This window comes from Chinchilla lanigera, unplaced genomic scaffold (assembly GCF_000276665.1).
Source record: "Chinchilla lanigera isolate Chin_1 unplaced genomic scaffold, ChiLan1.0 scaffold00021, whole genome shotgun sequence".
Lineage (NCBI taxonomy): Eukaryota > Metazoa > Chordata > Mammalia > Rodentia > Chinchillidae > Chinchilla > Chinchilla lanigera.
The window spans coordinates 17,242,094-17,267,750 of record NW_004955422.1 but is presented as its reverse complement, the minus strand read 5'-3'; the positions used below and the strand labels follow the sequence as shown (position 1 = coordinate 17,267,750).

Sequence of the window (25,657 nt, the reverse complement as noted above, 5' to 3'; positions counted from 1 at the left end):
GGGTAGCTGGGTACCAAAACTTGACATTGTATTACAAGAGAAGAAAACCAGCTAACAGTTCTCATGAACATGTAGGCAGAACTCTCTGATAATACGTCATGACCAAGGTCTAGTCTGAGAGGACAAAATTGCTTTAACCTCTTAAGATCTGTTAATGAGCATGTGACCAAATCCAGTATCCATTCATAATAAAAACTCAGCAAACTAGGAAAGGAATTTCTTCAGTCTGATTAAAGCATGTATAAAAACTGCAGTTAATATCACATTTAATAGTAAAAACTATCACTACCTCTTAAGATCAGGAACAAGAAAAGGATATCTTTTCACATAGTTTCTTTCCAGTATTGTACAGGATTTCTAACTAGTGCAATAAGTAAAGAAAAAGAAAAAACAACTAGACTACAAGTAAACTATTCTCAGATGTGGCTGTTGGTACAGGAAATTTGCTGGAATATACAAAGAGACTGAAGTACATTTAGCAACATACAGTATAAAATCAATATGATTATATCTCTGCCTACTGAAACCACAGTTGGAATAGAAATTACTAAACACTATTAAGAATAGCATCAAAAATGCTAAGGATATAAGGATAAGTTCTGCAAAAGAGGTACAAGACCTGTACACTAAAGTCCATAAAACAGAAGTTTTAGCTTGCAGTGTTGATTTTCTAGAGAAGCTAAAAACGTGCTAAATGTTGATAAGTTGGAAGATTTGATATTATTAAAATCTCCCAGACTGATCTCTAGAGTTGGCAGAGTCCCCAACAGAACCTTAAAGGAGGCTTTTTGGGGTAGCTATTAACACATTGTGACTAAATTCACATGAAAATATAAAGGACCTAGAATAGTGAAAATGACTTTTCATAAAGAACAAAATTGGAGGACTAGCTGCTTGAATCCAGATACAGAGTAAATTGAGTCAAGATAAAGAATTGGTCAGTGGGACAGAACAGAGAACTCATGAATAGGCTGACTTCTGTAAATGTCTGATTTTTAATAGTGGTTTAAAGGTGAGTAAATGGAAAAAGTCTATTTCAACAAGTTGTGCAAATCTGATAAAAACTTGTTCATAAATGAAATTTCTATACAACTTTTTTTTTTAAAGCCCCATTTCTAAAGTACTCTATAAATGTGGGAAGATAATTAAGATATGGGATAGCAAAATAAGCACACGAAGAAATGACTGACATCTTTGCCCATTAGGGAAATGCAGATTACCCCCACAATGAGACCCAGTGTGCACCTGTAGAGGCAGTTTTCAGAATGGTGGTCTCTAGGTGGAGCCCAGGTTAGGGCGTCATTGCTGGTTTAACAGGTTTGGAGCACATACTAAAAGTCTTCCCGTGTCCTGACCACATTACACTCAGGGGTATGGTCCAGTGGAAGCACAGTATGATTTTGTGTTTGGGGGGTGATCTTTAGGATTTTCTGAATTTAGCTGTGGATCATAAACAGCATCAGATATCTCAGTCCCTTTTTTTCCATAGCTCTGGGAGTACAGACAGTGAAGAAAGTACAGATTCTGAAGAAGAAGATGGAGCAAAACAAGACTTGTTTGAATCCAGTAGTGCCAACACAGAAGATAAGATGGAGGTAGACCTTAATGAACGTAAGTTGCCTTGGTTTTGCAAATTAGTTGCAAGGTGTTAATACTGAGAATTCTGAAAAAGAGGCAGAATAATAACATCTAAAGTGGCTCCTGAAGGAATAGTTGAATTGAAACACACATTGTAATGTGAGTCCTTTGCAGATTGGAGTTTTGGACTAGGCTCAGGGAAAGAGCGAGTTGGGCTTTCGTGTCAAGTAAGAACATCGGCATCAGTTTGGCCAGAGCACATGGCCCTCTAGGATGGCCCCTTCTGGCTCCAAGTAGTAGTGCTGTAGTAGAAAGGGAAGGACTAGATGCAGAAAAGAGGAAATAATTGTGTTTGGTGGAATCATGAATAGAACAAACCAGAAGAAGCAACTTAAAGCCTAAGCAGTTTTTACATAGATTCTTCATAATTTACTTAGAGAAGTTATAACCCTAAAATTTATTCAGCTAAGGGCATGTTTGTGCTTTGCTGCTTGCAAAAAACACTTGAGTTCAGTGTCTTTAAAAAGAGCTCCTGACTTTTGAAAGCTTGGGAAAATATTGATGTAAAGAAGCCATTGTGGGTTGATAGGAGGCTTTCCCCAAGCCTGACCTCCTGACCTCCTGACCTCCTGACCTTGGTAGCTTTGTGTCCTCAATCTCTTTTGGGACTCTAAGCCAGACAGGACCTCAGGAGTCATCCACACAACCAACTCCACCACCGTACTCTCATGATAGATACAAATCTGGGCCTGAGAAGAGAGGGGAGCCACTGCCTGTCTTCAAGAACAGGAAGTAGACCTTTTCCTCTGCAGTGCAGTTCAAGTCAGTATACCTTTATTCAGTTCCCCTGTGCCACATGTCAGGCATGTGACTGGAAACAGTCACAGGCTACACCTGCAGGCCTCAAGGCCTGCTGGGGAAGTGAAGCTTGGCAGGGCCAGGTCCTGAGAGCAGAGTGCTGGAGGAGCTAGAGAGAGTAGTGCTCAAAGACAGCTAAGGACTAGTTAGGTTGAAAGAGAAAACAAATGCCAAGTGGGCACAGAGCACCACAACCTGTTCACTGTGGCTCAGGAATTGACTGAGATGGGTTGGGAGGAATAGGGCCAGACAGCAGGCCTGGACTTCTATTGTGAAGGTTATAGGGAAGCTCTGACGACTATTTGGCAGACTCTTGGTAACCCTGCTGGAGACAGGAAAACTGGAGACACTGTTGCAGAAGAAATACAAGGGCCAAGAGGGTAGCTCCTGGCAGCAGGGAGACAGAAACAGAACACGGGGCAGATGGGCCTTCATTTTTGGCTCCAGAATCTGTGGGGCTGGTTTTTTCCTTTAGGGCCCAATTCAGTAGCATTAGGTGTATTCACATTATGCAGCAGACGGCTAGAACTTTCTGGTCTAACCAAACTGAAACTCAGTACCCACTGAACTACTTCCAATTGCCCCTGCCTTGGCCCCTGGCATCTACCATCCTACCAATGCTGTGAAGTTGACTGCTTAGGTACTGCATGTAAGTGGAATTACACACATTTGTGACTGGCTTATTTCACTTAGCACAGTATCCCTCAGGTTCATTCATGTTGTAGCGTGTGTTGGATTTCTTCCTCTTTCAGGACTAAAGAATGTTTCAGAACTCTGATTCTTTGAGGGCACTGAGTTTATGATAAATGTGTTAGAGGGAGACCACAAGAAGCTGTGACTCTGCATACCACTGCTGCTGGGACTTTGGAAGTAGAGATAGAGAGGAGGGGAAGGCCCTGAAAGATGGCTACGTTTATCCTGCTTGCCTGCTACTTGGGAAAAGCTTATTTTCATTCTCAGATCTCCACAGCACATGGGTGGGGTGACTAGAAGATAAACCCCTACGTCCCCACCAGCTTTTGGTGTCTTTCATGTTTTTGAGGACTTACTACAGCAGTTTCTCATGTTACACTGACTTTGGGGCACTATCTGGGAAGGCCTATGCCAGGGTGATAGCAGTGGTGAAGTCCTGTTTGTGCCACCTGATTGAGTTATAAAGTAGAACTCTGATTCCAGAATGTTGCATGTGGTGAGCGGACACAGGCACCTGCCAGGTTCACTTTGGTGAGGTTTCAGGTGGAAATGTTCAGTGTTATTCTTTCTTGCTGTCCATGGAGCTCCTCCTCACTAACACATGACACACAGAGCAAATCCTCACTGAGGCTTTAGCTGTGTAGACAGTCTGTATCTGAATTGAACAGATGGAAGAGGAGCTTGGTGAAGCTCCAAGTCATGGTAAGGTTAGTGTGTGAAATTGGAATCTTTCTGTTGGGCACAGGTACTTCTCAATTATTTGTGCCTAGGATAAACCGCCTAGGCAGTTAGCAGTTCCCTAACACTCCTTCCTTACTGCCAGAGATTCCTGATGGGCATAGAAAATGCCTGGCAGAGAGTGCTGGCTCCTACCACTTTGAGGGTTCACATAATGTGAAGGAAAGCATTGTGTGCAGATGGAGCAGAAACTTGACTGCATCTGAAGGGACACATCTGGAGGAGGGGATATCTGACAGAGACCTGCCACTTAGACCCACACTCTGCCTCTGAGGAGCAGAGACAAGGAGCACAGCCCTAAGTTCAGGACAAGGCAGCCTCTGCAATTGCAGTTAATACCAGGGAGTGGTGGGAGCACGCAATGTAACCAGCTCTCTGTTGGGAACCATCCAGGTCATTTCCAGTTGTTGCAGTATATTCTTTTTAAATAAGCTTTTATTTTGGAATAATTTAGACTTACAGAAATGTTTCAGAGATAGTATAAAAAGTTGATAGCTGTGTGTAATGGCAAATGTCTGTAATCCCAGCACTGTGGGAGGCTGAAGGAGAATGGTAAATTCAAACCCAGCCTGAGCAATTTAATGACCTGCAGAGACTTTGTCTCACAGTAAAAAACGAAAAAGGAGGGGCTGGGGATTTAGCTCAGCCACACAGCGCCTGCCTGGCAAGCGCAAGGTTGTGAGTTCGATTGCCAGTGCTGGGGAAAAAAAAAGAAAAAGAAGAAGGACTGGGGATATACCCTGAATTCCTAGTACTGCAAAAGAAAAAAAAATGTTGCCACGGTACACCCTTGGGTTAACTTCCCCCAATGCTGATACAGCCTTGGAACACTTGTCAAAACTTAGAAATTAGCATTAATGCATCTTTTTGTTTTATCTTTTGAGACAAGGTCTCACTTTGTAGTGAAACTAGGCTGGCCTCAAATGCATGCAGTTCTCTTGCCTTGGCTTCCTGAGTGCTGGGGGTTACAGGCATGAACTACCTCACCTGGCTGAAGATGTCTTTCTTACTTGTAGATTTGTGCGCTTACGTAGTATTTCTATTGGAAAAAATTCCTAGAAATGGAGTTGCTAGATGAAAGAAAACTCAGTTTTTAATGTCATGGGTATTGTTGGTTGCCCTCTAGGTGATTGTCCCCTTTCTGTTGCTACCAGTAGCCTGTTAGAAAACCCTTTCTCCACAGCTGCATTCTCTTTCTCTTTTTCTCTCTTTTTAAAATCATTGCTACTCTTAATTTTGTGCTTTTGTTTGTTTGTGAGATGGGTTGTGCCCTTGGTGGCCCTGAACTCCTGGGCTCAAGCAGTCCTTCTCTCTTGCTCAGCACCCCAAGTAACTGGGACTGTAGGCACAGGCCACCACACTCAACATAAAAATGACCTTGTGTTATGGTAAATTACTGAAACTTCCCTGAGAAATACCTCCCCTTGTTTCAGCACCCACTTGGTCAGCCAACTTTGACGTTCCAATGGAGACCACCCACGGCACTCCGTTAGACTCAGTGGGGTCTGATGTATGGAGCACAGAGGAGCCAATGCCAACTAAAGAGACGGGTTGGGCTTCCTTTTCAGAGTTCACATCATCTCTGAGGTGAGTGAATGTGTGTGGTCTACGCCTTTCCATAGGGAACTGGGAATGGTGGGTGTTAACTACCAATACAGGTTCTATACGTTAGCTATGAATTGAATGTAGTGCCTTAAACAAGATGAAAAAGCAAAATGGCAGGGTATTGACACAGCTGTGTGTCCCACAGCAGAATAGGCACCATTTTCCTTTGCTCCAGGACAAATTGGGAAAGGGAAAGTTCTTGAACAAAGTAGCCTGGGGGATTGATCCTAAGGTGTCAGCAGTATACAGTAGCAGGTGAGAGCCCCGTGGGCTTTTACAGCTCTGCCTTCAGCACAGGCTTCAGAACAGGTGTGAGCTCCTGATAGACGCCTCTGTGTGGAAGGTTGTAGAGAAATGCAAAATGTATTTTGAATTCACTAGTTAGCAGGAACTTACCTTTCACTTCTAACTAGTTTAGTATTCTAAGAGCTGTGACATGTAACTGTCAGTCTTGCGTCTGTATTCTCTGTGATAGAACTGTCTGTCGTGTCAAATTTTCCCAAAGAGTATCAGCACTCAAGAGTTGATTTCATGTCTCATTAGACCTACAGTACTTTGATTTGCTAAATATTTTATCTTCCAAAACCAAATTAATCTGTACCACCCAATTGGAAGACTTCATTGCTTTCCCTGTGGTATCATAGTATTTTTAAAAGTCACTAGCAGTGCAGAAGATAGGAAGACAAAACTTGGAAGCTGACAGTCACCATGTTACACAAACTGAGCAGAAACACATGTTAATGGTAATAACTCATCACAACACTGAGCCCTTCAAAAGTGTGAATTAGAGTTTTGAAAAATGTCTTCAGAACAGTGTGAAATATTTCATCAGCCCTGCTGCAGTGCAAGACTGTCAAGTTTCCACCTCTTGCTTTTTTCTTTTTGTGATTGGAAGATAAGAGGTTACTTGAGAAATGTTATTGAAGTGGCTTGGTTCTCTTGAGCCCCACATGCATGTGTGTGGGTGTCTAGGGTGTTGCCATGGGAGTGGCATGAAAGAGGAAGTAGAGTCACCTCCCTTAGTCACATGGTGTTTCTTTACTGTGTTCCCACGATCTCAGCAGTGGACAGCACTCAGAGGGCCAGTGCCTTCAGGCAGTTGGCTCAAGGTAAGTCAGGATTTTGGTAAAAATAGCCCTGTAGACATAGTTGCTGCTGTAGATGTATATCTCTGCTCGTCAGGCCCTGGGAGCTTGATGATTACATAGAAGACAGGTGGGCATTGGAACTCGCCTTGAACGCCCTGAGATGCCCAGCCTGTTGGCCCAGGTTTAGAAAGAGCTTTGCCATCCACCCTCATCTCTACTTCTAGCTGCTGCACATAGACCCCCTGTGTCCCTGGAATCTGTGACCCAGCTGCTCCTATACAGATGACTGATGTCTCTCAATAGAAACTGAACTTATTTTCAAAGGGTTTTTGTGAATGATGGGGTAACTGTGGTCTGTTCCCCACTACTAACATCTAACTTCTCTCTTTTCTGAAGCACAAAAGATGCTTTAAGGAGTAATTCTCCAGTGGAAATGGAAACTAGCACTGAAGCCATGGACCCACTGACTCCCAGTGTTGCTGCCCTGGCAGCACAGCCGGAAGGTGAGCCAGCGTGGGCTGGTAGGGAGCAGGCTTAGGAAACCAGACCTCTCTCAAGCATAGGGGCTAAAAGAAGCCAGGAAACTCAGATGTTGGCTCTCGTGTCTAAAGGCACCTGGCAGGGGGGTGGCAGGTATCCTTCCTGAACCCCAGCATATTGATTCTAGGAGTAAGAAGTCCCACGTTATCATTACTGTTAGTATGTACATAAAGAAACTGAGGCCCAGAAAGGAGGAATGCCTTCACCCACAGTGTCCAGTGTGAATAAAAGCAGAACTAGACCTGTACTTTGCAGGCCTGCCCAGTTATCCTGTCCTCTGCTGAAGCACTTGAGTATTTCTAGGCCTGTTTCAAACTGTCACACTATTTTCTTCTCATTTTTATGAGGAGATGAAATTCTACAATCCCAGTGGGTTGTCTTATTACTCAGAATATTCATGGATGTTCCTCGCATTGGCCCTGATGGATAGAGTTTTGGGTAGCTGAGGGAGTGTTAGCAAAGGGGATATGATAGGGAATAATGATGCCTCAATTCATGAACTTAACTCATTCCGTAGTTCTGGAGAAGATTGCCAGGTTCTTGTTGGTGCAGGAAAGATGGCTGCAGTCATGTTGGTTACCCAACATAGGGTTCGCAAATAAAAACAAGATTTTGCCTAACACTTCTGTTTGTGAAACCAGATTGTTCACAAAGAAAAGTGTGAACCAAGCTACCACTGTGTATGGAGGGCAGAGTTGTATGGAGAGAACAAAGTCCTTGGGAAAAGGAAGAGGCTCTAATAGAGGCATTAGAACTGGTGATATAGAAGAATAAAATCAGTGACTCATGTTGGTTTTGTCAGTCTCAAGCATTTGAAATAGATGTTTTATTCCTCAGTGATTCAATAAGCAGCTTTGCTGATCCCCATTTTATCAACAAGAAAGTTCAGGCACAGAGTAGGTTCCTTGCCCAAGGGTTATACAGCTGGGAGGTAGTGATACTAGAGTTCAAGTCCAGGCAGTTTGACTCCAGCACAAGTTCATAAACAGCATACAGTCTGTGTGACTTCTATTATAGAGCAAAGAAAAGAAACAGTGACAAGACTAGGACCCAAGTGGAAGAAACAAGTGAATGGAGGCTAGAATGAAACTGTTTTCTCTGCCCTGTGCTGTAGAGTATGACAGCCAGGTCTCCTGGGAGAAACTTGGGTGGTAGGTGGTGCACAGAGCTAGGAAGGCTGTAGAGGACTTGCCAGTCCTCTAATGAAGAAAACTCTTGAAGAATCACCCTAGTGGACATTTTTAAGAAGGCAGTGCCTATCAGGTATTGGCCAGGAGAAGCATGGTGGTACACACCTGTAATCCCAGCACTCTAGGAGACAAAGGCAGGAGGATTGCAAGTTCAAGCCCAGCCTATTAGTGATTTAGTGAGACCTCTCTCCAAAATGGATGGATGGTTGAGGATGTATCTCAATGAAAAAGCCCTGGATTCAGCGCCTGGTACTGGCGGGAGGTACATGAATGAATCTAGCCAGAAAGCAACAGGCAGTCTCACACTTGCTTTCTTTAAGCAATTGATGTAATGTGGGTGAAGGGCACTGCGCAGAAGTGGGTGGCAGTTCCTCTTTGAATTGTGTGACCATCGGCTGTGCGCTCTTTCAGCACCAGGCAGTGTGGCCATGGAAGCCAGCTTCGATGGAGAGGAGGATGCAGAAAGTACAGACAAGGTAACTGAGACAGTGATGAATGGCGGCATGAAGGAAACGCTCAGCCTCACTGTAGATGCCAAGACAGAGACTGCAGTCTTTAAAAGGTAACCAGGGATAGATCTTCCTGCATCTTCAGGCTGTCGGGAGCATGGTGGGGAAAAACCTCAAACATGAAAATTTGTAGTTTGATTGAAAGGGGTATTCAGACACGAGCTCAACATCTTTTTAACATTACCATAAATGCAGTAAATTTTAACTAAGAGATGGAGAGCTTAGGCGCCCAAAGTGTATTTTTCCCGTATGCTTGTGTGTTCAAAAGACTTTGAGTCTAGCCAGTTGACAGAAAGATGAGAACAGACACATCTTTACTCACAGTAAAAACTGACTTGTATCAAAGAAGCATGAAAATCAAGAGGCCCAGTATCATACACATGCATCATTATCTCCAGACATAATGCTGTCATTGTAACTCAGTAGCAAAATGATAGCTTTAAAAAATCAAACGTATTATTTGGAAGTTAGCAACCTCACTTTTAAACTTGTGGGTCAGAAAAGTGATTGTAAAAGAAGTCTAAATTTAAAATTGAAGAAAGAGTGAAAAAATTTCAATCAAAACTTATGGACTACAACTAAACCAATGCTTAGAGCTATAGTCCTTCTGTTACAGAGCTTTCAGAAATCACAGATGGAATGCTTTGCACCCTGTGATAAGGTCCCCACAAAACAAAGCTCCATGAGAGAAGAAAAGTATGGGGTAAGATCATCTCTGGGCATATATAATTGAATAAAACTTCATTTAAGAGCTAGCAAACCAAACGCAGAGATGTAGTTTTAAGTCGTGACCACGACTATATACACAGTGTGACACATAGTAATTACTCTTAATAGTGGAACATTAGAAATTTTCCTTTATAGACAAGAATCAGACAGTGGGACCTATTGTTACTGCTTTTCTTCAGCGTTGTGCTGATGTCTTAGCAAACACAGCAAAAAGATGTAGAAAAGTGAAATTGTCATTGTTTATAAACTGATTTTTACATAGAAAATTCCAGTTGAATCTATAAGCAAGCATTGGAATTAACAGGGAAATTTAGCATGTTTAGTGAATGCGTAGAAAAGTCACTTTTTCTATAAGGTGTTCTATATGTGCCTGTGTGTTTTTATAATAAAAATGTTAAAACTTGTCTGTAAGAATATGACCTTTGAGAGAAAAGATTTTAAAACCTTACTGAAAGACATAGTGAAGACCTAAACATAAATGTGGAGATTTGCCATGTTATTAGTGGACCGATAACCTTTGGCATATCTCAACAAATTACACTATGAAATTAATGAAATTCCTATTAAAATCCCAAGTGAATGTTTCATGGCAACTGATCATAAGGAAGACCAAACAGCCAAGATCATTTTGAAGAAAAAAGTAAGGGCTTCCCCATACATACTTGGCCATCAAGATTTATTAGTAAGCTATTATCATGGAGATGATTTGGGCCGGCCAGGAGTTATACCACATCCCCTCCCCTGTATGACCTCAGCACATGGTAGAATGGTGTACAGTTCAGTGAGGACACATGGACTTCTGAATAATGATTATCCATGTGGGAGAAAAATATGATTAGATCTCTTACTTGAAAATAAATACAATAGCTATAGTCACACAACTTTCAGAAAATAGCGTAAGAGAAAATCTTTACTATTTGGCAGGGGAGGCATTTTTTTAGCCACTAAAAAGCCAAACCAGTGGAAAATTAATTCCTAATATTACAAAAGACACACAAAAGGAAAAGCAAGCCACAACCAACAAAGAATTAGTGACCAGTACGTAAGATGAACCTGGTATCAGTAAGAAAGAGATAATTTTTTAAAGGTCGACAAAGGGTACAAACACCACCTATCTGTGAGGGAAACAAGGAGCAAGCCAAATTACAGTAGCTTAGCTTAGGTTTGTAGGTAAACAGGGCCAGTCAGTTATGGGAGTCGTTAAGTGCAGTGCCCATTAACTCTTGCCTTAAATTGTCGCAGAAAATAGAAGTACAAAACCTGCCCAGATTGTTTTGGTCTTGGTGTGGGTGGGTGGGTTGGCTGGTTGGTTGGTTGTTGTGTTTCATTCCAATACTGAGGATTGAGCCCAGGCCTTCACACAGAGCTACACCCCTAGCCCAGTTAGTCACTAACTTGCCTAGGCTGGCTCTAGTTGTTGGGTTTTTTTGTTTTTTATTTTTTTGAGGACAGTGAAGTTTTCATTCTAAAACCAGATAAGAATAATGACAGAAAACAGTCAACTAGCCAGGAATGGTGGCACACACCTGTAATCCCAGCACTCAGGAGGCTGAAGCAGGAAGATCACTGTGAGTTTGAGGCCAGCCCTGGCTACATAGTGAGTTCAAACCCAGCTTGAACTGCATAGTGTGACACTATCTAAAAAAAAAAAAAGATCAGTTTGTGTCAGTTACAAAGTACATGCAGAGGTCCATCTAAAATATTTACTGACGGGGCTGGGGATTTAGCTCAGCGGCAAAAGCGCCTGCCTGGCAAGCGCAAGGTCGTGAGTTCGGTTCCCGGTACCGGAGAAAAACAAAAAAAAAAATAAAATAAAATAAAAAATAAAATATTTACTGACTAAATCCAGTGTCATTCTAATCTTCGTATAGTCAGCTGAAAGAACATTTTTCGATAAAGTTCCATAATTTTGTACAATGAAAGCTGAGCAAATCACTAAGAGAAATGAATGCTTAACTAGGTAAAAACTAAATGCCGAAATAGTATAGCAGAAATGATTCTTACTGAAAAAATTCTAGGGGCATCACTTCTAGTGACAGCCCTAAGTGAGGCCGCCTGTGGTCACTGCCCACAATCTGTGGGCAGCTCTGGGAAGAAAAGGAAGCGCTGTGGGTACAGGTCAGGAGAGAAACACCAAGCCTTATTATTTGCATGTAGCAATGATCAGTTGCAACAAAGTCACTAACAAACTTTGTAATTAAAAAGAATTCAGGGGTGCTGGGGATATAGCTCAGTGTCATAAGCGCCTGCCTGGCAAGTACAAGGTCATGAGTTTGATCCCCAGTACCTCAAAATAAAAAATAATAAATAAATAAATAAATGAAAGAATTCAGCCACTGCTGTTGAGATCCGTTTTAAAAATAACTTTTCTCTACATCACTGTTAAGCAACTAAAATATATAATACAAAGCGGAGTACCATTCACAAAACATATTAGTCTGTAAGTTTAGGAGAGAGAACTTGAAGGTGACCTGGGTAGGTGGGCGTCAACACTGTAATTTGACTGTGCTGCAAAACATCCGCCGCCATCAGCTTGACCTTGAATTTGAATGCAGTCCTAATGAAAGCTTCAGTGGAATTTTTAGAAAAAACCTGGCAAACACACTATAACTGTGTGGAAAAATAAGGTTCTCAAATTGATTCGATAACCAGAAGGGACAGTTTAAGTAAGAGACCTACCCTGCCAGACATTCAATCATGCTAAAAATCGTAATCATTAAAACGGCGTGGTGTTGGTGTGCACACAGAGCAAGGGGCCTGTGTTGTAAGAGAAATTTTAAAAGGGGAAGAAGGCTCAACTAGAAAAAAGTAAAGCCACGTCCTTCCTCCACATCCTAAAGCAAATCCAGGAGGACTAAGGAGATAAAGCAAACACATATTTCCTTCATGCTAGGCTGTCTCCACGCCCGTGTGTGTTAACTCATTTCTCTTGGGAACTGTGTGAGGTGAACCTATGAGGATCACCCCCACTGTCCAGGTGTGAAACTGGGACACTAGAGTTAGGTGATGTGGCCAAAGTCTCATGATAGTCAATAAAAGAAAATTTAAACTATAAGGCAGATAATTGAATTACAGTAAAATGAACATCTGAGTTGTAAACTTTCCCAGCTAGGAACTGTGTTCGCAGTGCAAACACTCGTAGGTGGAAACAGGTCGCAGAGGTAGCTCACACGTCTGCCGGATGTTGTCACAGTTGTGCTGCTGTGTGTTACTGTACAGTGTGAGAGTGCACAGTAGTGCAGGGCTCACTCAGAGCTCAGGCTGTGCAGAAGCAAGAGGAAACGCAGCGGAGGGGACTGTGAGGAAGCACAAAGCAATATACATTATATATTTGCGTCAAAAGTGTGTAAGACTCACTTTATTGGACTTACAAACAAATCCAACTTTCAAACATTCTGGAATGCAACTCATTTGTGAGTCAGTGACTTACTAAATGTTGCGGTTAAGGATTTGTGGTCAGTTGTGCTCGCTTCAGCAGCACATATACAAAAAAAATTTGTGGTCAGTGAAGTACAATGGTACCATGGTACCTCAGTTAATTTGTTCTACAATTTTGGAAGAGATGACCACATTTGTGTTTGGAGAAAATGGCCATTGTCGTCTGTCACCCAATGGAGAGTTTCCAAACAGAAATGAAATTTTGCCAAATGTTTCTGTTTACAAATCAAATTGTTTGCAAACAAAAGCATTCATGAACCAAGGTACCATGGTACTACAGATAAAACTAACAGGCAGATGGCAAATTGAGGGAAAAAATGTGTGATGCCGACATTGAATATTTAAGGAATTCAGTGGTAAGAAAAGCTAAATTAGAAAATAAGCAAAGATAATAGTTTACAAATAAACCAAAAGGCAGTTTTTAAAAATGAAGAAATACTCAGCTCATTCATCATCAGAGGGTTGTGGGAAGTGAGACACACCACTTTTCTCATTAGACTAGCAGAAATTAGAGTGGTTGGGTCATTACGCGTGGGTGCCTGGAACCCTGCTGCCTGCTAGTGGAAAGGCAGCCTGGACAGCCATTCCAGATAGTTAGGAGGGGTTCCTTGTCAGTAGAAAGATGCGGGGCTGAGAATTTAGCTCAGCGGCACAGTGCCTGCCTGGCAAGCACGAGGTCGTGAGTTCGATTCCCGGTACCGGAAAAAAAAACAAAAAAATAAAAAGTAGAAAGATCCCCAGAATTAGAAATTTCTTCTCATGAGTATAGACGCCCTCCCTGAGAAATGCCCAGATCAACCTGTTAGCCATGGACAGTGACAGTCATTGCAGCATTGGAAAGAGGCCTAGAAGTGGAGGACGGTCTAGGTTTTCACTACTGTGGTGAGCATAGCAGGTAGAACTGGCAGGTACACACCGTGGACACAGCGCCACACTCAGGAGGAGCAGATGAATGTTCCAGACATGCAGACGCAAGAGAGAAGAACCAAGAGGCATGGACTCAGTGCCAGTTACGCGACTTGGAATGTACTGCAGAGAACTGTACATTTTACCAAAGTTAAATGATAAGCACATTAGAACAGTTGATTTGAAGGGCAGGGGGCAGAAAAGGAGCAGAGGAGTGAGTTAAAAAACAAGTGATGAGGGGTAGGAATGTGGCTTAGTGCTAGAGTGTGCACATAGGTGAGACCCTGGGTTCAATCAACAGCATCACAGAAAAGAGAGTTAATGACCTAGGTAATTCAGATAGTCACTAAATCATTAAATTTTAATTCATTTTCCTAGTTAGAAATTGGAACCATCTGGAAACCACCTGAAAAATGGTCCTAAAATGAGGCAGTTCATAAGCAAATCCCGGAAAGGACTTGGCTTTAAGAATGTGGGAACTTCCCTTAGGGAACCTGTGACTGCTGCCATTTCATTGTGTTAAATGGTGACAAGTCTAAATTTTTAGTCCTGAGGAAGCAAAGAGCCTGCTGCTCTCTTTCTCCCAAGAGCCACCGGAAGGGGAAACTAATCCTCTTGTGTCCTCTTCTCTGAAGACCCCGTGCCCCTGAAGTCAGTTCTTGGCTCCCTCTTTCCTTAATTGTGTTCGTGCTTCACACACACTGTTGTAGGGCAGCCCGCCAAGTCTTTAAGGCTAGCTCAGACAGTGGGTTCCCATCTTCTTCTGACCAGGTTTCCCATCTGTCAGTCGGAAGGGGTTTACCCTCTGCAACTTTGTTAATGGTGGGCTTGGCCCAAGAACAAGGCTTAAACTAAAGACTCGTTCCTTCAAACAGGTTCACTTGACACCTTCACCGACTCTGCGGTTTTGCTTATGTGCAGTCGTGGACATGTTTCCCCCCCAATTCCTCATTTCTAGGAGTATTCTGAAACTCTTGTACATTTCTTTTTCTGTTTTGCACACTTGGCCTCAGAGTGTTGAAATCCTACCGGTATGTACGGTAATGCAAAGCCATTCTTTATCAGACACCAGCTACATTACATCATCCCTCTTTTGGTTCCCACCTGTGTGGCCCTTTCCTTTTGTGGTTTCCCAGTCACCCTCTGTGTCCCTGTGATCCTTCTGCCCTGAGCATGCTCAGCCCCAGGGCTTGCCTCTATGGCAGCCATGACTTCAGAGCCATTTGCATGTGATCTCATCCTCTGGCACCCAGATGTCGTACCTGGGGTATATGATTTGCCTATCATCTTCTCTCCTGCAGTGAGGAAGGAAAACTGTCTACCTCTCAAGATGCTGCTTGTAAAGAAGTAGAGGAGAGCCCTGAGCCAGCAGAGGCAAAGTCCATGGCCCCCCGGACCCCTAGCAGTAGTCCAGAGCAGAGGTAACTGCCGTGCCCTTACATCCTTCTAGGCCCTGCTCTGGCTTTGCCTGTGGTTTCCTGGGATTTGGGAGGGGAGTTGCCACCTGGGGGTGGGGTCTAGGGCTTGTTCACAGCTATGCCTAACCCTTCAGCAGTGTATTTGTCACAGTGCCATTTTCTCAGTCCTTAAAATAATCAGAAGGCTCATTGAAAACTTTGCAACACCACCGTCTCCTTATCCCAGAAGCCAGGAAGGACTGGCTGAGTCCTGAGATTGGGTACAATCATCAGCTCTTTGAAGAGCTTGAGGGAAGGGAAGTCTTACTCAAACCCACCTGCACTTTCTTGTGAGGGCTTAAGTTGAAAAGAGTTTTGAGCCCCTCCAGGAGTAGAATCCTCCATAGTCCCTGTAGAGTCTTGCAGCTACCAGGCACAAGCAGATCTTGATGCCTCTTTTCCCGTAGTCATGCCTACATGACACAGGGAATTTGGCTGAATCCTGTTCATATATTCAGCCAGATACTCTCAGGCCTTAAATGAGTTCTTGTGTGCTTGATCTTCTTTTGATTAAGTGTGAAAATCCCACTGGCACAGCGGTGTGATTTGGAATGTGATGTTTTCTTTATAGTCACCCGTGGTCTGAAGAGATAGGCCAAGCCAAAGCCCCAGCTGTGGAGCACCAGTGCGCCGGCCCGTGCACATGGCCTCGCGGGTGGAGCCAAAGCTCACACGGGAAGATGAATGAGGAACTTTGTTCAGCACCTCCCCAAGTTAATTTTTTTGATACCGGAGATTGTGTATTCCTTCTGTAAGGAATAAAGTGACCTTTAAAGCAGTTTCAGAAAAGTTGTACTTTTCCCCCTGGTCTGACTTACCCTGAAGTCTTTTGGACACTCCAGAGAACACAACCAGCAAGTACCAGCAGGGGGCCCTCTCCATTAGCTGGTTGGAAAACCTGTATTCATGGCTTAGCAAGCCCAGTTTTTGTTCCTCTCATAGAAATTCTAGCCAGAAAGAAAAGCTTTTGTGATGCTTTAAAAAAGTGTGTATAAAATTAATAGTAAGAATGATGTGAGCATGTTGGCTCTAGTGAAGGCTTTGGGAAGAAAAGGCAAGGTGTCTTTGGGCATTGAGGGAGCAGTCCCAGCCCCAGGTGCTCCAAAGGGCTGGGCCAAGTCTCTCATCTGGGGTTTTCAGTGCATACTTTTAAGATGGTCTTTTGAGCTGGGAATGGTGGCGCACACCTGTAATCCCAGCACTCGAGAGGTTGAGGCAAGAGGATCACCAGGGGTTTGAGGCCAGCTTGTATTTCAAATGGAGACCCTGTCTTACAAGATGGTCTTTTGTTAGATCTCGTTCCCAGTTATGTCACCTCCCCAATTTCTACCCGTCCAGTTTCATTCATACTGAGGGCTGCATACAAGGCACGATCCTGCAGGTCTGTCCCGGTTTGGAATAGTGGCTGCTGGAGTTCCTTCTTGGTTTCCCATAAATGTTAGAGAAGAGAGTGGGTTGTTTTCTGGTTCTCTGCACTGCAGAAATTAGCCTGAGGGGAGCCCACTTGCCTTTCTCTCTGACTAGAAGCACATGACATGCAGAGCTCTGCCCTTCATGGGGCTGAGGTGGTGGAGGAGGCATTGGGGTGAGGCATGAAATAGGAGGGGTACCACTTGCATCCCTGCATTCATCCACCCATCCTTCCGTCCAGCATACATCACAGTGGCAGTCACTGGTGGCTACTGGCAGAGCAGCAGACGGACCACTCATAACTTAAGGCATATGTTGGGGAGGAAGCTGTAAGGCTAGAATGGGAATGAGGTAAAGAGTCCGTGTTAGGTAGAGTGGGGAGGCCTCTGAGTGGCATCAAGCTGGAATTAAGGAAGGCACAAGTAAGCCCAGTGTCTCGATGCCTCACAGTGGAGGGGAGCGGTACTGTGGCAGTGTGAAGACCACAGCTGCTTCAAGTGGCTCCTTGCCACAGCCTGATAGTACTGTGGTCCTTTAGAAGCCAGGAGTGCTGCCTGCTCTGAGCTTGGAGATGCGCATTGCCCAGATCCTGCTTCGCTGCTGTTTATCAGGCCTGCTCTCTGTACCAGCCAACACTTTGGATTGTCCTGTACATCCACCCTGTAGGGTGGGAGGTTAGTGTCCCCCTTTTACAGGGATGAAAAACAAACTGAGAAAGATTAAGAAATTTGCTTAAGAGCACACAGCCAAACATACGTATTCTGCAAAGGCAGGATACATACGTTGGGCTCCAGAACACTGTTCCCATGCCTGTGACATCATCACACGTAAGCAGAGCTGACGTATGTGGAGCTGACTTTGGCTTCACTGCTGTAACTTGCAGGTACCAGGAACTGAAAGCATTCTAATAACAAAGTTTAGAGTGCTAAGTAAAAAGTACTTGTGCTGGGTCTTGTGATCTGGGTACTCTGGGAGATTGAGGCAGGAAAATTGCGTTTGAGCCTGTTCTGGGCAACTTTGTGACTTAGTGAGCTCCTGTCCTAAATAAAAAATTAAAAAGGGCCGGCAGTGTAAGTCAGTGGAAAGACTCTGGGTTCAATTCCCAGTACTGGCAAAAATAAAAAGTGGTTTTATTCTTCCCAGCTACAGCTCTAAGCTTGCTTTTCTGCTTTATAAAACATTGCTTAAAGGCTTTATGAATATCACACACTCATTGTGATTTTGGCAAGAATGCAGCACTTGTTCGTTGGTATACTGTTCCGCCTTTTTTTTTGTCTCCCAGTTTTTAGCCTGATGTTTGTTTTGCAAGAGGCCTTGTTCATATAGACTTTGTTTGTAATAGTTTGTCGTATTTACAAGAAAAGTTTCCTTTCATTTTCCTTTCCTGATAACAAACCCCTGCGTTTTGAGAGACATTCTGCTTGTATTCTGTTCTGTGGGACAGAAAAAAGCTTCTCGGAGGAGGGCTGACCACATAGCTCCTGCAGGCTCTGGGAGCAACAGTGTGGAAACCACTGACCTCTCGAGTGGTCCTTGGACCTCAGGGAGGGTGACTTCCACAGGGCATCTGCGCTCTGCTCTGCAGCTCTTGCTAACAAGCGCTCCCTGCCCTTGGGCTAAACGAAGTTCAGTCTCTTCCTCCGGTTTCTGCCTCAAGTGCTTCAGATGTCTGTCTCTTACTCCTAGGACTGACCAGCCAAGTGTGCCAGGTGACACGTCAGTTAATGGCCCTGTATGATGAGTGACGTCTGCTGCTGCTGACCGAAGACTGCAGACCGCCACCAGCCAGGGCTCTGGAGGGCCATCTGGAGCCACCAAGCTGTCACTGCTGCACTCACTCTGCAAGGGATCAGGACCAGCAACCTTTATATTCTAGATTCTAAGACATTGTACAGAGAAATTCAGAAGTGTAAAAATATTGCACATTGACAAATACCAAGAATTTTTGCGTATGTTTATATTGTATTGTTCTAAATAATGGGTAGCCTGTGAAATAAGATCTTGCCGCCCATGTAATAATAGTAGTAATACTGTAGGTAAAACGGCTGTAAGAATAGTTTTATAAAAGTGAATACACAGATCTATTGTATTTGAAACATAACTATTTGACAATTATTAGTGTGACCAAAGTATTAGGCAGTTTTCATACATTTTTCACCTTGTACAAAATTCTGAATTCATTTTTCTTCCAGGTTGGCAAGGAGTTGTAGAATTGAAATGCCCTCTAAGTGTTATTTTGGTTGTTCTAACTTACAAAAGTGATTTTGAATAAGAAATATTTGGTGTTCTTTTTATAACCAGTTTTTGATTGGTAATTGTTTCCTGTATTGTTTAAAACGAATCAAAATGTAAGTCTATTGGTAGAGATTAAGTATTTATTGCTACAACTTAGTTGATAAATTGATGTTAATGTAAAGCCATATGTTCTGTTAAAGTCTTGTTTGCTTGAAATGATTCTTCCTACAGGTGAAACACTAGAATATTTGGAGTGTACATGACTGTGGTTTGGGGTTTTGGGGGGGGGTTGTTTTTGTTTTTTGTTTTGTTTGGTAGTTCATCTGCCTTTTAACCCATTCACCAAAATTTACCTTGTTAACAAGCATCACCAATGACCGTATCAGAGCAGTCTGCGTATTTAACATACCTAAATCATATTAGGCAAGTCAGTTGAAAAATGCTCGTGCTGCTAATGGAATTAGAGTGCGTTCATTTTACAGTCTAGTATTTTAAAAGTAGAAATCAAAATCTGGCACCTAAGCATGTTACTTGTTTTACTGTACCTTGTGAGGTTTTCACTCGTAAATTCTAAACCAGTGTATCTTTTTTAGAACTGGTTTGTGTATATATATAGTGATTATGGATACTAATTCAATGTAATTTATAATTTTGTATGTCAATATAAAAATACATCACAGCCTTCTCCAACAGCTGAAGCAATATATTGTATATTGCCATATCGTCTGGTGAAAGGGTTAAATCACTTCACCTCTTGCACTTTTAGATGCAAATCAGTTTTTCATTTCTGTAATAGAAGATTATTCACGTATTTTTACATCATTTGTTTTTCCTGACCAGTATTTAAAACCAAAAGGATATTCTGAAAAATGGCCAACGAATTTTTTAGAAACAGCATCCCAAGCAGCGTGCCTAAACATTACATTGCATATGGAAATAAAAGAATCAAATGTCTGATGCCTTATTCCTTATTTACTTTTCATTTAGATAGTGTAGAAACTTCCTGCAGCTCCAAAGGTGTACCTAGCACCTCGAGGACAGGGGTAGCAGGAAGCCCTGGACTGGTGGTGAGCCGGCTGGTATGGCCCGCGCCCCTCCTCAGGACCCTCTTCTCTTGGGAGCTCCTCTCAGAAGACACGACCCTCATGCGTTCTCTGGAACGTGGCACCACCAGAGAGTAGGGCTCCTCTGCTTGTCTCAGGGACCCCTGACGCCTGTGGCTGGGGCCGCAGGGTTGCTGATGGATGGTGCACTGCTGTCTCACCTGGTGGCGAGCTTTGGAGCTGTGGCCAGAGTTTGGCCCTGGAGCGGTGTGTGCCGCCTCCGGGGTTTAGATTTGACTTCTCCATCCCACCCAGGGTAACACGGTGTTTTACTTCATCCCGCCTACTGCTAGGGAAAGAGCTCTTGGGGTTTTCCTTTGGGCTAGGATTATGGTTTGCTGCTCATAGGTGGTGGGGAAGAAAAAGGACCGGCCTGTGGGGGTTAGAGGGCACCAGCTTGGGGACAGCAGCGATGTCACTCTGCTCTACCTAGTTCCTACTTTTTAATTTCTGTGTATTGGCCATATGAATGCAAGACTAACAGATGTCTACAATACCTGTATCTAAAATAAAAAATAAAGCCTGATTCTTTGTTTCTAGACATTTCCTCTTGTATCTTGTGTGGCCTTTAATAACCAGACAGGGTGTGGGGCTGCCACAGTGACCCTCTGCCATTCCTAAACTACCGTACATGCCAGCTCGTGAGGGAGGAGGCAGAGCTGTGCTGGAAGCGTGGCAGCTGTAGGGTTTAGCTCATCCACCCGCTGCTGTGGCCCGCACCTGAAACAGGTGCGCGGTGCGTTCCCACTGAGAAGGAGCCTGCTATCGGTTCCCGTCCTTGAGACGCTGTCCCGCTGCGCTGGCGTGTTACCTTCTCCACGTGTCACGCTCCCTGACCCCCGTTCTTCAGCTCTCAACCCAGCGACTGCCGCTGTGTTGGTAAAATTTCTCAGGTGTTCCGTCATGATTGTTAAAATGTGATGCTGTGTTACTCGTTTTTCACCCTCCCTCTACTTGGTTATATAAAAAAGGGGCCCCCTTCCAGGGTTCTTACCTTCACCAGGACCTCTGCACTGCATCCCTCTGGGCACTGCACACATGGACTTGGTAGGTCATGGACGGTGCACACCTGGTCAGGGCCACAGGCTTGAGCTGGCTGTGTTCACAACATGCACAGAACGGGGACCTAAGCAGGTTAGCTTCTGCTCAGCTGTTTTCTGTCAGATGGGAAAGACCACACTAGTGAGGTTATAGACTCTAAATAGTCCTGGCTAAGTGTGATGAAAGTTACCTTTCTACTCACTCCTTAACCCTAAAATGTCACCTGATAACCTTCCTGAGTACATACTTTCACGTGCAGTTTTATTCAAAACTTCCACCTCCAGAAAAAACAAATATCTTCAGTCAGATTTAATTGTCCTGCTTCAGGAGTCAGGTCATGTGCCAGATCTGTCCCATCTCTGCAAGTAAAACTGGATGAATGTGTGGAAAGAAAGGAACTTTGATTCTTACTGTAGACAACCATGGTAAAAATTTTATCCAAAATAACTAGATATAAACAGGCACTTAATGAAGCTTCTACTAGAAAAACGTTAATCTTCAGAAGGGAAAGATTGCTTAGAGCATGACAAACCATAGAAGAGAGAAATCGGGCTTCCACCAAAGTGAAGATTTCTCTGCTCTTCAAAATAAAGAGGCAGGCTGTGGATCGCTGGGGGGAAAGCCTGTGTCCTGACAGGGCTCATCTGGAATATAGAAAACTGCAATCAAAAATGAAAAACCCAATTAAAAGGACAAGGGATTTAAAACGTACCCACGAAGATACGTGAGTGGTCAGCAAGAACAAGCGAAGTTGTTCATCACTAGTGTCTGAAGATAAAATTTTGTTACAGTTGAAAACATGCTATCCCTGCCCAAGCCACGAGCATTAGAAAGACTGACAGTTCACATACTGAGAACATGGAGTCACTGGGACTTCTGTATTGCTGCCTAAAATGACACATCCAATTTTGAAAACTGTTGGTAAAGTATTTCGTTTTTTCAGTTTAAATAAGGCATACTCGCTCCTTCCTCACGACTCAGTAATCCCGCTAGGTGCTCATTTAATGGAAATGTGTGTCCACAATAGATTTGTACAGAGATGTCTTGTCACTTTATTCATAATAAAAAATATTTAAAACTAAAAAATAGGCAGATTATAGCTTCTGGATTATACTGAAATTTGCCCGACAATAATCAGGAATGAACTATGAGTGCAGCAAATACAAATCTCAAGAACACGTTAGGTGAAAGAAGCAGCATCAGTGCATGCAATTGTCTGCACTCGAAGCTTCAGAAATGACGTTAAACTGTCTTGGTAGATGTCAAAATAACGTTTTCTCCCAGTGACTCAGTTTGCTGTTGCAACACCACAGGCTGGATGAGTTTTAAAGAAAAGTAATTTTGGCTCATGGTCCTGAGGAGGCCCAGGGCGTTAGGTGGAAAGAAACAATCCATGTGGTTTCTGATTTTCCTCTTTTAAAGCTGCCAATATTCAGTCATGGGGGCTCCAGCTTGATGATCTTTTCTTACTCTTTTTTTGTTTGTTTGTTTTGGTTTTTTTTTCCAGTACTGGGAATCAAACTCACGACGTCGCACTTGCCAGGCAAGCGCTGTGCCACTGAGCTAAATCCCCAGCCCCTTTTTCTTACTCTTAGTCACTCCTAAAAGCACCGCCTCTAAACAACCATCGTCAAATTAATTCTCCACCTGCTCAGTTTTTATACTTGGATTGAACTCCAACAAGAGTTTGGGAGAGGAAGAAGGAAAGTGTGGGTGAGGGCTGTCTTCCTTGTGGTTATGTGAGTGAACTCGACACTGAAAACTGTTCTGTTCTACGTGACATACCTTCATGTTTTAGAAGACAGAAAAGGAGAAAAACAGGAAACAGCAAACATTATTAGGGAGAACGCTGCCCACATCACATGCAGTGACCAGGGAACCCCCATTCCTCCTACGGCAGAGGAAGGACTGACAGCCCAGTGCAGTGATGGCGAATGTTTTAGAGTTTGCGATGATAGAAACGCCCACTGCAGTGTGTGTGCCGTAGGCTTGCCACCACTGGGCTAGTGGGCATGGGGCAGGTGTGTATCCCCTGGCAGTCTGTGGGTTTGCCTGCCCTGGAGGACAATGTCCCGGACTGCCCTCTTCCACCCTGAAGCCACATCCTCCACAGTAAGAGGTCTGCGCTGGTCCAGTGCTTCCAGGAACCAGCTGTATGATTGGTCATAGAAGTGACAGGACTAAGCTGGATGCAAAAGGTGCAAGCCTAAAAATGTGAATATTAATATTAGGCAAGGCCAAATCTAAAGCTAAAAGTACTATGCACAGGTAAGAAAGTATCATCAAGCTATAAACATTCTGCCAACATCAATAGAACACAGACTTTTAAAAAAAATTAGCTTAAAGCTTTTAAACCTACATGGAGGTATAGAATACAAACTAGGCTGCTGGCACCCCAAAGGCCTACACCCAAGGAGAAGGGGCCTGCCCCGAAGGGAACCTGCCGCTCAGCGGCTACTTCCTTCCCCTTGTCATTCTTGCTAATTGACAGGAGGCCACGCAGAAAGTGGGGACCTTTTGGCTGCTGAACGATGACCATTGGGCCTAAGAGCTAAGAAGGAAGCTAAGGCCAAAGTGTCATAATCCTGGAGAAAACAGACCCAGCAAGAAGTGCGCCTGGCGGCCACTGCTTTTCCTACTAAAGCATTGAAGAGTCCTAAGCTGGGTGGCCAAGGGGCTAAAATCCAAGCAGAGAACAGCAGCTGAGTGGATACACGGACTTGTGTCGAGGAGGCAGAAGTGGGAGTTTAAGGACCACTGAAGAGGAAGAACTGTGGTAAACAGGCCACAGGTAAGCCAAGGAACATCTCTCAAGGAAAAGGATGCCATTCAAAACCTCCCGTTCTTCATTCACAGTGTTGGCATTGCATAGGAGTTACTTACATGTGCCAGAGGATGACCAAGTGATCGACACCCGAAGGGGAGAAGGTGCCCCATTCATCCATATATTGCATATTTCAGACTTTAAATTAGAATTAATACATTTAAGATAATAGATACCCAACTGGGGGTTTGGGGATTTTGTTGTTGTTTTGTTTTGTTACATACACAAACTCAAATGGAAATTCTAGCACTGAAACATAAAGAGCATTAGGAACCCAATAGATGAGTTTAGAAAACAGCACGGACACAGCAGAAGACAAGATTTATAAACTTAAGATGGGTCAGGAAAAGATGTTTACACTAAAGTACAGACAGAAAAAGGAAGGGGAATATGGAAAGCAATGCAAGAGAAATATAGGGCATGGTACACACATGTAACTTACATGGATTTGGAGCCCCGGAAGACCAGAGACAGGAGGGAGTGGAGGAAACATTGACAAGAACTTTCCAAAAGTAATCCAGAGACATAAAGCTACAGATAAAAAACCTATGAATGCCAGGGAGGAGAAATACAAAGAGGACCACATCTGCCAACATCTTGGTAAAGCTACCAGACCCCAAAGAGTAAACCTCGGAGTGGCTGAGGAAAAGGTATGGCCTTCGACAGACTTGTTACTTTTCAGCAGACGTGATAAACTGCAGTGGAGTGACATTTTATATTATATGTTGGGGAGAAAAGTGCTAACCTAGAGTTATGTATCTGCAAATTATCTTTCTAAATTAATAAGGAAATGTTCTCAAAAATTAAAAATAGATCTCAACACTAGCAAACATGCAGTAATGAAGCAAGAACTGAGACGCCTGGGAAGAAAAACTATGTAGGTAAAATAAATTGATGTGGACTGTATAGAATAATGTCTTGTGGTATTAAAAATATGCTTGAATTTACAGAACTGACAACAGGAAAAACGACAAAAAGAAGTAAAGAATCTGCCTTTTAGGGTCCTGGCATCATCCAGTTAGTGTTGAAAGTAGGAATAAGCTTGTAATAAAGACATATACTGTGCTCCATATATAACCACTAAAAGAAAGTGTACCTAGCAAGTTAATAGAGGGTAAAATGGGATTCTACTTCATTGTAGCAGAAATGCATTGCTCAGATTTCCTTTGAAAGAAGGATTTGATGTCCATCTTCAAGGAAGGAGATTAGTTAACACCCACCTTGGAGGTCTGCTTTGTAGCCTCAGTCATGCTCCACTGTCCCATAGCCAGAGACTGAGCTGGCAGTGCTAGGAGGACAGTCATGTCTGCCAAATGCGGGACTTCTCTAAGCCACAGTCTGTTTCAGAGCTTAGCTGCTCAATGAGCTGAAAGGATCCATCAGGCCTACATCACTATCAACAGCTCCAACCAACCTATCTCCTTCCCTTTTCCATTGTACAATGAAAATTACAAAATGGGAGGGGGGATATAAAAATTAATCAAGAAAGCCTGTAATCCCAGCTCCTGGGAAGCTGAAGCAGGAGGATTGTCTCAAGTGCAAGGCCAGCCTGGGCTACATATTAAGTTCAAGACGAGCCTAAACTACACGGTGAGACCGTGTCTCCAAAAAAACCCCACAAAAATAATCATGAAAAAATATATGCACCAAATCCCTAAAATGCATGTAATTTAAATTCATGTAATTCCCCAAATGCATTATATATTACACACAGC

General features: G+C 43.3%; 1 protein-coding gene across 12 annotated transcripts in view; it reads left to right on the top strand.

Moving 5' to 3' along the window:
* Positions 1–20,618, top strand: part of Ppp6r3 (protein phosphatase 6, regulatory subunit 3) — a 140,738-nt gene extending 120,120 nt beyond the window's left edge. For 7 of the 12 annotated variants that reach the window (XM_005384269.2, XM_005384273.2, XM_013514100.1 and 4 more), the window contains 6 exons: positions 1,490–1,611; positions 5,301–5,454; positions 6,957–7,063; positions 8,702–8,852; positions 15,174–15,293; positions 15,901–18,414. In XM_005384269.2, coding sequence (XP_005384326.1) covers positions 1,490–1,611; positions 5,301–5,454; positions 6,957–7,063; positions 8,702–8,852; positions 15,174–15,293; positions 15,901–16,084 — 838 coding nt within the window. In that variant the 3' untranslated portion in view covers positions 16,085–18,414. The other 5 variants (XM_013514101.1, XM_005384277.2, XM_005384275.2 and 2 more) reach the window with 2 other exon arrangements.
* Positions 20,619–25,657: the final 5,039 nt, after the last annotated feature.